Source organism: Aegilops tauschii, chromosome 5 (genome assembly GCF_002575655.3).
Source record: "Aegilops tauschii subsp. strangulata cultivar AL8/78 chromosome 5, Aet v6.0, whole genome shotgun sequence".
In the NCBI taxonomy this organism is placed as follows: Eukaryota; Viridiplantae; Streptophyta; class Magnoliopsida; order Poales; family Poaceae; genus Aegilops; species Aegilops tauschii.
In genome coordinates, this window is record NC_053039.3 from 131456899 (window position 1) to 131469389 (window position 12491).

General features: G+C 47.9%; 1 protein-coding gene across 1 annotated transcript; it reads left to right on the forward strand.

Moving 5' to 3' along the window:
• Nucleotides 1-11182: 11182 nt before the first annotated feature.
• On the forward strand, nt 11183-12085 carry LOC109746235 (uncharacterized). The gene is made up of 2 exons (XM_020305360.1): nt 11183-11466; nt 11956-12085. Exons 1-2 carry the CDS (start codon nt 11183-11185, stop codon nt 12083-12085), a joined length of 414 nt encoding a protein of 137 aa, XP_020160949.1.
• Nucleotides 12086-12491: the final 406 nt, after the last annotated feature.

The window sequence follows — 12491 nt, forward strand, 5'->3', positions numbered from 1 at the left end:
CCGCTGCAGCTCGGCAATATCCATAGTCTGGGAAGTAGCTAAGGGGGAAACAACCCGCGTTCAAGTTCATCAGATCAGTCATTGAGTAATCCTTTTTGATCCTCCGTTCGCTTCCCAGTGGAAGCCAACCCGAGTCTCAGGGGCTACTACCTATGCACAAGTGCATCTTTGCCAATAAAACATAGCTGAAAACATTATATTACAAACCTCGAAGCCTTTTAGCAGGCTCATGAAGGCTTCATTCAATCCGCTCTTCGCAGACAAAATCTTCTCAACCACTGTACCCATCAAGGTACGCTGTTCCCTCGAGACAGATGCTTTCCGCAACATGTCCCGCAATATATCCGGAGCCTCCGGGTCTACGGAAGCCGCTCTAGGAGCACAACCATCCTTTGAAGGAATCTGTTCACCCGTCTCCAGAATCACCGTCGGCTGCGAGCCAGACAGTCCGGGGCATTTATTATTATCAGCCCCAGAATCCCGAACGGTCGGAGATCCACCTTCGGATACTGCCTCTTTTATCCCCTGCGTAACTTGTTGATCAAGAAGAACCCTCCGCGATGTCACTTCAGAGTCGTCCGCCTTATTAGGCGAGGAGGTTGGGGGAGGCGTCTCGCTCTCCATCATCTCTGGGAGGAGACTTCCCGAAGAAGAGGATTGCCCAGAAAAACTCTGTGCCGACCTGTAAAAATGCATGGACGCATTACGTATATCTTCGGTAATGGCAAAGGAGCGGGACACTATCAAAGTACTCAGGATTCACTTACGGTTTGGCCGAGGATCTGTCCCCTTGTTGGAGCTGTTCAACGGCGTCGCTTTCCAAACCCAAGCCGCTCGACGGTGGCATCTTGCCCCTCTTAGGAGACCGCCCCTCCCAACCTTCGGAGGCGACCCTTTTCCTCCTGCCCGGAGAAGGGATACTGGGTCCTCTTTCGCCTCTGTCTTCAGGCGAGGAAAGGTCGATTTCTCCGGACTCAGTGTCCGACTTACCTCCGGAACAAAGGTCATCTCGGGTCTTCTCACTCTCCTCTTTACCCTCCCTTACTGGCGCCTGGTATGGTGCCGAGGCCAGCATCCTTGTTAACATAGGATTAGCTGAGTCTTCGGGAAGGGGAGCCAGACACCTAATCCGTTCCACCTTCTTTATCCAGCCCTGAAAAAGATGATTCAGTCAGTGTCTTGTCATTGGGTGACTGATTATAAGGTGTTCGGCGAACGGGTGCTTACCGGGGTGTCCAGATGGTTACAGTCTAGGCCGATATCTTCGGTGGTGTCCGGCCATTGCTTTCGTTTCCCGGAAAATAATCTCCACATTCCTTCATGCGTAGTGCCGAGGAAGTGCTGAAGAGTCCGCGGCCCTTCCGGATTGAACTCCCACATGCGGAGAGGTCGTCGCTGGCATGGCAGGGTCCGGCGGACTAGCATTACTTGAACGACGTTGACGATATTGATGTCCCTCTCAATGAAGCTTCGGATGCGACTTTTTAAGGTCCGCACCTCATCCGTTGATCCCCAGTCCAACCCCTTATTAATCCACGATGCAAGCTGAATTGGGGGGCTGGATCGGAATGCGGGCGCGGCTGCCCACTTGGAGCCACGGGGCTCGGTGATATAGAACCACCCCTGCTGCCATAAATCGGAGGATTTGGCAAAGGATCCTTTCAGCCAAACGGCGCTAGCAAGCTTTCTCACTATGGCACCACCGCACTCTGCCTGCTCTCCCTCTATCACTTGCGGCTTCACATCAAAGGTCTTGAGCCACAAGCCGAAGTGCGGAGGAGTTCGGAGGAAGGCGTCGCACATAACGATAAACGCCGAGATAAGAAGAATAGAGTCCGGGTCCAGATCGTGAAAATCTAGCCCATAATAGAACATGAGTCCTCGGACGAAGGGATTAAGTGCAAACCCTAACCCGCGGAGAAAGTGGGACATGAACACGACCCTCTCGCCGGATCTGGGGGTGGGGATAACCTGCCCCTCAGCAGGAAGCCGATGAAGGATTTCCGCGGTTAGATACCTCGCCGCCCGAAGCTTTGCAATGTCTCCCTCCGTGACAGAGGAAGCCACCCACCGGCCTTGACGGCTGGATCCGGACATGATTGGAGTTTGTGGCGACTGAAACCCGGGTGTTGGAACTCGAGGTAGCAAGGGTTGAGGAAGAAGCAAGCGTAAAAGAAAAAGACGGGTCTATACCCCTATATAATGGCCACTAATATCGAACGTCTCCTCCTGGGCCTCAAAACTTACTTATTCCCAAGGAGTTGTACCCACGCGACGGTTGGGTTACCCACGTCCGGGCTGATAAGAATCCCATAAAAAAGGGGAGACACGATCTCCGCTTGGATAAGACATGCCAATAAAACCACGTCTCGAGACGTGAGGCGACGGGCTAGCTAACGGTTCGAAAATAATGGCCGAGCAGGCGTGATGTCATATTACCAAAAAGTTGTCAGCGAATTGGACTCGTGAAATATTATATCCTCTGCAATTGTGTATACAGGTCCGGATACAATCATTACATCTGAAGACTATCTTGGAGTTCGGAATGGGGAACCCGCCTTGCAATGCCGAAGACAATCTGCGCGCCGGACTCCTCGTCATTGAAGCCAGGTTCAGGGGCTACTAAGGGAGTCCTGGACTAAGGGGTCCTCGGGCGTCCGACCTGTTATCTGTGGGCCGGACTGATGGGCTGTGAAGACGCGAAGGCCGAAGACTGTACCATGTCCGGATTGGACTCTCCTTGGCGTGGAAGGCAAGCTTGGCAACCAACTATGAAGATTCCTTCTTATGTAACCGACTCTATGTAACCCTAGATCCCCCCGGTGTCCATATAAGCCGGAGGGTGTAGTCCGGAAAGGATATACTCATTACCATAGTCATACAGGCTAGACTTCTAGGGTTTAGCCATTACGATCTCGTGGTAGATCAACTCTTGTAACACTCATATTCATCAAGATCAATCAAGCAGGAAGTAGGGTATTACCTCCATAGAGAGGGCCCGAACCTGGGTAAACATCGTGTCCCCTGTCTCCTGTAACCATCGACCCTAGACGCACAGTTCGGGACCCCTACCCGAGATCCGCCGGTTTTGACACCGACAGCGGCGGCCTGGGAAAATGTCTCGCAGACATGCGAGGACTCTTACAGGCGCATGCATGCCATCGTCCTTAGCCTGATGGATCAGATCTCCGGCTGGGCGAGGTTGCAGGATGACATGAAAGCCTCATTTGAATAGGCTACCGGCGTCACCCGGCAACTAAATGAGAGCAATGCGAAGCTCCGGGCCGAGCGTGACCAGCTAAGGGCGAAGTCGTCGGAAGTGCGGAGCAGCAGGAGGAGACCACTGCCTTGTTGAAGAGGACCGGCGTCATTGTCGAGAAACTTATGGACGAGAATGCCATGCTGCGCATCGAGCGTAGAAGGCTGGTGGAGGAATCCATGGATGCTCTCAAGCAATGTCTTGAGGACAAGAAAGAGCTCATCGCCGCTCGCCGCGGAGACTAGTTCCTGCGGCCTGCAGCAATGCATCATGAAAGAAGAGATCAGCGAGCCAGATCGTTGTCTTCCTTCTTCTTTTGCCCTTGTGTATTTCGGGCATTGCCGCATGTGGCTTTTTTTAATTATGTTCCTAAATATGTAAGACAATTATTATCCACTGTCATCGTCCTTATATTCATCATGCTTGCTATAAGTCGTAGTCGATGCTATGTAGGTCCGTCGGACCTTACATCAAGATCCGTGCAAAACTTATTTCTTTTCAGATTTTCATTTTCTCTCTTAAATCTCAGTCCAGTTAGACATAGCCACGCCATGAAATAGGGGCTCGGGCGCCATTAATGGAGACATTGGGAGGGAGGTGCACGACATATAGAGGTCAAAGGGCTCTCCTCTCGATGAGCACGCGCAGGGGTCTGATCGCACGCCATAGCTACCCCGCACGACACCTCCTAGTCAATAAAAAAAGGGGACATGTGGCGGCACGTAATTGGTAAGTTGAACGCCCACGGTTTCAATAATAGTTGTGTTTCCGATTTGTAACGTGACAGCACTTGTTCCAAAATGACTTTGTTGATTGTTAATGTGTGCGCCTTCGCAAATCAGACAGAAAAATTACCACAACATGTTGGTGCCATGTCATGACACCATGCCAAGTTTCATGATTTTCAGGCGTGTTTTGGATTTATAGGAATTAAAAAACTAAGTTTCTCAATCTTTCTGGCTGAGCCACGGCGCCCAGAGGTTTGAATTTCATTCCCATTTCTTGCATGGGACCTAAGCATGCACCCAAGGACACAGATTTGATTTTTCAACCAATTTATATGCACTGGAACATGTGCATGTATTTCAAATTTGAATTATGCACATAAAATGCTTAGAAAACGTAGTTAATGTATAGAAATGTCCAAACGAACCCCGAAAATTCCAAAACTTAACACAACACTCATGTTGTTCTATGTTGACACTCGAATTTTTTTGAAAGCAATAAGAGGCAACAGATATTGTTTCGTCCCCAAAGGAGGCATGTTCCGTACTGAAACCATCAGGCTTGTTGTGAGAAGCTCTGGTTTGTGAGAAGCTTATACCCAAACCTGCCCGAAATGGGACAAAATTTTTAGTACGACATGTTGATGCCGCTCCATGATAGCATGCCAAGTTTCATGAATTTCGGACGACTTTTGGATTTACTAGAATTACAAAAGCAAGTACGTCGACGTTTGCCGCAGAGCCACAGTGTCGAGGTGTTGGAAATTCATCCCCATTTCTTGCATGGGACCTAAACATGCAACCAAGGACACAAATTTGAATTTTCAACCAATTTAGATGCATTAGAGCATGTGCATGTAGTTCATGCACATAAATGCATTGAAAACTCAATTAATGTATAAAAATGTCCAAATGAACCCTGAAAAATTCCAAAATTTAACGCAACACTCCTGTTGTTCTATGTTGACACTAGGAAAAAATTGAAATCAAGAAGAGGCAACGGATATTGTTTCGTCCAGAAAGGTGAAACGTTCCCTACCGAAACCATCACACTTGTTGTGAGAAGCTCTGCTTTGTGAGAAGCTTATACCCAAACCTGCCCCAAATGGGACAAAAAATGTACCACGACATGTTGATGCCGCTCCATGATAGCATGCCAAGTTTCATGAATCTCGGACGACTTTTGGATTTACTAGAATTACAAAAGCAAGTACGTCGACGTTTGCCGGAGAGCCACGGTGCCGTGGTGTTCGAAATTCATCCTCATTTCTTGCATGGGACCTAAGCATGCAACCAAGGACACAGATTTGAATTTTTAACCAATTTAGATGCATTAGAGCATGTGCATGTAGTTCAAATTTGAATTATGCACATAAATGCATTGAAAACTCAATTAATGTATAAAAATGTCCAAACGAACCCTGAAAAATTTCAAAAATTAACACAACACTCCTGTTGTTCTATGTTGACACTAGGAAAAAAATTGAAATCAAGAAAAGGCAACGGATATCGTTTCGTCCATAAAGGTGAAATGTTCCCTGCCAGAACCATCACACTTGTTGTGAGAAGCTTATACTAAAATCTGCCCCAAATGGGACAAAAATTTACCACGGCATGTCGATGCCGCTCCATGATAGCATGCCAAGTTTCATGAATTTCGGACGACTTTTGGATTTACTAGAATTATAAAGCAAGTACATCGACGTTTACCGGAGAGCCATGGTGCCGTGGTGTTCGAAACTCATCACCATTTCTTGCATGGGACCTAAGCATGCAACCAAGGAAACGTATTTAAATTTTCAATCAATTTAGATGCATTAGAGCATGTGCATGTAGTTCAAATTTGAATTATGCGCATAAATGCATTGAAAACTCAATTAATGTATAACAATGTCCAAACGAACCCCGAAAAATTTCAAACATTAACACAACACTCCTGTTGTTTTATGTTGACACTAGGAAAAAAATTGAAATCAAGAAGAGGCAACGGATATCGTTTCGTCCAGAAAGGTGAAACGTTCCCTACCAAAACTATCACACTTGTTGTGAGAAGCTCTGGTTTGTGGAAACTTATACCCAAACCTGCCCCGGTGTTTGAAATTCATTCCCATTTATTGCATGGGACCTAAGCGTGCACCCAAGGACACAGATTTAATTTTTCAACCAATTTATATGCACCGGAGCATGTGCATGTAGTTTAATTTTGAATTGTGCACCTGAAATGGCTAGAAAACCAGTTTAATGTATAAAATGTCCAAATGAACCCTGAATAATTCCAATTCTTTTATGACACACATATAGTTGCATGTTCACTGTAGATAAATGGTCTAGCAATTCAAACACCGTCCATTGCCGCTGTGACCCCATTATGTAATTCAAATCAAGTTGAAAAATCAAGTAGATCACACACAGTTTATTATCACCAACCGTGTGAGATGTAGTACAAAATATCCTGGAGCACCGTCGGTGTATAGTACGCCTATGGCTTACAAGAGAAGGTGCGTCAGCTACAGTCCACAGCCGGCATGTCAAGCACACTAGCTTGCTCCCCAAATACTCCCGCCTCTGCATCCCTCGCAATCTCGAAAATATTACTGCCTCGTAATCTCAAAAATATCTACCGCCTGGAAGGTTTTAATGTTTGATAGCACATGATTAGTATGTGCGGACCGTGTGCGATGTCTGTTACTCTTGCTCTGCTTCAGTCCCTTCATTCAAATTTTCAGTAGCCCCAGCATTTTACTCCCGCCTCTGCATCCCTCGCAATCTCAAAAATATCTGCTCGCCCTTGATCCAAATTTTCGGTAGCCCCGCCTTGTTACTCCCGCCTAGTAAAATTTTCAGTTGCCGCAGTATTTCCTCAAACACCACCTTGCCCCCCGCCCCCCTCCATACACACCACACACTCCCCAAAACCTCCGCTCACACAGACACACACAACCCTCGAAACCATTGGTAGGTCGCCTCCATCCTCAACCTCTGCCTGTGTGCCGAGGAGCTCGAGGAGCCAATGGCCAAAAAGAGGTTTATCACTGCCTTTTCACCTGACGAAGGCGAGGTGGCCGCCCAGGTGTCCCCGTCATCCTCCGCGGGCTTGATCCGCCGTCGCTGGTCCCCCGATCCGCCCGCCACCGCGCCCCTACGCCGGTTCGAGGACTTACCCGTCCTCCCTCGGACCCGGCAGCCAATGAGGTCCTACCTCGGGGTCCGACAGTGGCGGTGGGGGACGTGGGATGCCGAGATTGCAGATCGGGAGACCCACACCCGCCGGTGGCTTGGTAGCTTCCACACGGCTGAGCTCGCGGCCAAGGAGTACGACCGCTGGCAGGTCCGCTACCATGGCGCGGCAGCTAGGCTCAATTTCCCCTTGGCACACGTCCGGTCCACCTCATTCTGCCGGAGCCAGGGGTGGTGAGCTCGGCTATTGCGCGGGAGGACCGCGAGGCATGGGAGCGCCTCGAGGCCGAGGCCGCCGATGAGGCCTACATGCAAGAGCTCCGCCGGCAGCACCCGGAGCTCATGGAGGCGGAGCGGGCGATCTTTGCCGGTGCGAAGGGTGGCGAGGTTATCGCGCTCTCCTCCGATGATGAGGTCGAAGGCGGCGAGGACGGCGGCACGAAGGGCGGCAAGGTTATCGCGCTCTCCTCCGATGACGAGGTCAAAGGCGGCGAGGACGACGGCAAGGTTTTCGCGCTCTCCTCTGATGACGAGGTCGAAGGCGGCGGCGACGGCGGCGCGGAGGGCGTAGAAGTAGGCCCCGAGGACTAGGAGATCGATGTCGACGAGTGGAGGAGTGCCTTCCCCAATGACCCCGACGACGGCACCGGCCCGGACCCGGCTCGCGGCACACCGTACATGACGAGGAAGGATTGGCTTGACCTCTACTTCTACCGAAAGTAGTTTAGCTTAGTTTAAATTTATGTTTTATGTTCGGTTATGCAAAAGTGTCTATGTTTATGTTTGAATTCATGCTGCTTTTAGTTGAACCTGCTTTGAACTTGATCAAATTGAAGCTTACAATGTTAAATTTAGGGGATCGACTAGAAAAGGCCAAAAATTGCTTGAGTATATATATATATATATATATATATATAGGGTGGGTCTATTATGATAACACCCCTTAAGAGTCTTATTCTAATAACACCAGCCTTATTCTGCACATCCCCCACCAGATCGCCGCCGCCCCTCCCCTCCCGACCTTCTACCGCGACAGCGGCCTGGGAGCGCCGCCGCCCCTCCCCTCCCGACCTTCTACCGCGGCAGCGGCCTAGGAGCACCGCCGCCCCTCCCCTCCCGGCCTTCTTCCGCGGCAGCGGCCTGGAAGCGTCGTCGCCCCTCCCCTCCCGGCCTTCTTCCGCGGCGGCGGCCTGGCAGCGATGCCGCCTCTCCCCTCCCCGCTTTCTCCCGCGACGGCGGCCTGGGAGCGCCACCGCCCCTCCCCTCCCGGCCTTCTTCTGCGGCAGCGGCCGGCAGCGACGCCACCCCTCCCCTCCAGGCCTTCTTCCGCGGCATTGATCTCGAGTACAACAACGAGCCTGAAGCGACGCAGAAACCTGCCCTCTGCCAACTCTCCATCGGCAAGAAACACCCGGTGCTGCTCTTCCAACTGAGCGCCGCTGAAAGGTGCACCGTCTTCGACAACTTCCTCGCCGACCCCAGGTACACCTTTGCAGGCTTCTCCATCGACGGTGACAAAAATAGGCTAGAGCGCGTCAATCTGGATGTCGCCAACTTCGTCGACATCCAGAAGGAGTGGACGGTGCCCGAGGCAACCAAGGAGTTAGAATCCCTTGGAGACGTCTCCGGCATGCTCATCGACGACTACTACAACAACATGAAGAAGAAGATCACCGACGACGAGCACAAGCGCTGGGCCACCCTGCCCTGTCCATGAGGCACATCGAGTACGCGGCAAAGGACGCCTACGCAGCGTATGAGATATGGAACCGCATCACCCTCACCCAGGACGGGCTTCGTCGTGCAAAGCTGGAGAAGGAGGAGCCCCCCAAGAAGCGCTCCAGGAGCAGCTGGGGATGGGGAGACGCTGACTGGTGAAGAAGAAGATGGTGCCAGCCAAAGAGCAACCAATGCCAGCATCGTTTTAGAATTATCATCAAATTTGCTTTATGTTGTTTGCTTATGTATCGTTAGTTTGCTTGTGATCATTTGCTTTTGCTGAACTTAGTTTGCTTGCCATGCAGAATCGCTTGTAATGATGTGAACTTTGATTATGTTAGATTGCTTTCTGTTGAAATTAGTTTGCTCATGATGAACTTGTCGTACGGAATGCCTGTGATAATTTGTTTTTTGTTGTTTGCTTATGAATCATTAGATTCGAGCAGTGTGCAAAACGAAAATAAGATGCAGTGTGCAAATAGGACGCATGCAGTGCAAGTTGTGTACCAATGCAGTACATACTCTGTCGAATTAAGTTTACACATACGCAACGAAGCAGTGAACGCCCCTAAATTTGATAAAAAAGAATACATAAGAGCAAAAACACAAAAAGAAAAAAATGCGACCTGTATATGTAGTGCGGAAATATATGAACGTGCCGTACACAAACATAATCAATGTAGTACGGGTTATGTTTACTAAGCAGTGCACTCCCCTACATTGAAAAAAATTACATAAGAGCAAAAACATGAAAACAAAAAATGAGAACTGTACATGTACTACGGAATGCGTGCGCATGCAGTACAGAACTCTGATCAGTGCAGTGCACAGATGGTTTACAAAGCAGTGCACGCCCCTACATTGAAAAAAATGTAGTGCGGAAATATATGAACGTGTAGTATAGGAACATAATCAATGCAGTACAGGTATGTTTACTAAGCAGTGCACTCCCCTACATTGGAAAAAAGATTACGTAAGAGCAAAAACATGAAAATAAAAAATGAGACCTGAACATGTAGTACGAAATGCGTGCACATGCAGTACAGAACCCTGATCAATGCAGTGCAAGAGTAGTTTGATAACCAGTGCACGCCCCTACGTTGAAAAAAATACTTAAGATAGAAAATACAAAGAAAAAAAATTGACCACCACATGTGCATCCGGCCCCAGCCAGTCTCGTAGTAGGTCTCCGCCTACCGTAGGCGAGCCGTTCTGAGCCACAATGCATGGGGCCGGGCACAAATGGGCCAACAGGTCAGAGAGCATAGAGCATCTAGCGCTGTGTATAAGCGCCCAAATAAGTAACCAGAGGAGTTCGATACGGCTGCCTCGCCAACGCTTATAAACAGGTCGGGCGCGCCTTCCGCGGGCGAGGTGGGACTAAACATTAGGCAGCACACAACGCACCGGGAACCAACCGTGCTCACAGGCCGACTTGGGCCCAAATGCGTCTTCACTCCCCGAACACAGCCCAACAATGCCCAGTAAGAAAAAACAATAACTTCAAAAAATAAAACATCAAAGAAAAATTAGAAAACATTTTTTAAATGAATAACAACAACAAAAGAAAAATGTGCGTGGGCACTGCCAGAAACTACAGTTCGTTATTAATTAATAAAACGCAGAAAGCCCGAAGTAAAAGTACAAATGCAGTCCGCGACGCCAAACAATGCAGTTATCCACGTGGAAGCACGAAGTATTTTTTTTCTGAAATGCAGTTCTCCTTCTACTGCATTGCAGTCTCGCTAAAATGAAGAATGCAGCCCTGTTAGTTAAGCAAAGCAGTCCGCTATAAAATAAAGAACTGCATGAAAGAACTCCATCAAGAAACTAAATGTGCGTACATCTGTATCAATCCTAATCCGATATAATTCAGTGCACGAAGAATAAATTTCACTTCCATGCAGTACACTACGTGGACGTACACAGTTATGTTCTGATATAAAAGAAGTGCACTTAATAGGAAAATTCACCGAAAACACAATAATCACATTTTCTGACAGTTGCGTGCATACCTGAACAAGTCACGAAAAAAGAGGACACGACGTTCCGGATTTCCAACGCACTAACAGAGCCTCCTCATAGCAGAAGCTCTCTGTAGTTGCCACGTAACTAAAAACAGAGCCCCACCATGCTACCACCCCGCTCCACCTTTCCCACGTCCTGTCAAGGAGAGCACAGGAGAGCAGAGGAGAAAACACAACTGCTTCGTACCCAAAAAACCCCATTGCATCTTCTTCTCCAAACTTCCTTTCACCAACCTCTTCTCTCCAGAACAAACACGAGAGAGCAGAGGAGAGTCATGGCGGATGCACCTCTTTACAAGCAGCGCCGCAGGTACACCAGGGAGCTCCACGACGTCGACCTCCACGACAACCACAAGCTCCACGTCATTTGCACAAGCAAGGGTGAAGACGTGGACAAGATGCTGTCCACGCTCAGGAGGAAGCTCGGCGGAATGCCCGTCAAACTAGTCGGCGTTGATGTCGAGTACACGCACTACATGAAGCCACAGCGGGCAACATTGCTCCAGCTATGCGTAGAAAAAGAATGCCTTGTCTACCACATCTCTGCAGCTAAAGACAGGTCAGAATATAACTATCAATCTGTACTATTGATTGTCAATATTGATTTTAAATTTTCTTCACTGCAATCGCCACTATTTAAACTTTGGTTTTCATTTTTGAAAAAGCATGGCATATGAATTCATTGACAGTTTTCATCTGGCTCCATGTATGTCACTCATGTGGTCGATTCTTGAATTATATGATCTAGCAATACACGCAGTTTTATTTTGTTTTACCAAATACAAACTATTTGACTGAACAATAGAAAACTGCAACATTACTATACAAAACATGTATGAAATTCAGTTCAAGAATACAATCATGCACAAAACATGCATTGTTTATGCAATATATTATCAGATTTACTAGTTATGATGAACAAAGTATTAGCAACTACTCAATGTAACAGATTCAGATATTCATATTGCAGTTCAGTTTCAGACAAAACAAAAAACATTGGTACTCCTAAGAAAATAAACTATATTCACTCTATACAAACATCTTGCAGGCCAATGGAACTAGACAAATTCCTCATGAATGGTGAGTACACCGTCGTCAGATTCGCCATTGAAGGAGACAAAAGCAAACTGAAGCTATATGGTTTGGAGATCAACTCCGACAACTACATTGATATTTAGGTGGAATGGAGAGACCCATACAATAAAAAGAAGTTTGACTCTTTGGCTGATGTTGCCGGCAGGTGTTGGAAATATGCCCTAGAGGCAATAATAAAATGGTTATTATTATATTTCCTTGTTCATGTTAATTGTCTATTGTTCATGCTATAATTGTGTTATCCGGAAATCGTAATACATGTGTGAATACATAGACCACAACATGTCCCTAGTGAGCCTCTAGTTGACTAGCTCGTTGATCAACAGATAGTGATGGTTTCCTGACTATGGACATTGGATGTCATTGATAACGGGATCACATCATTAGGAGAATGATGTGATGGACAAGACCCAATCCTAAGCATAGCACAAATATCGTGTAGTTCGTTTGCTAGAGCTTTTCCAATGTCAAGTATCATTTCCTTAGACC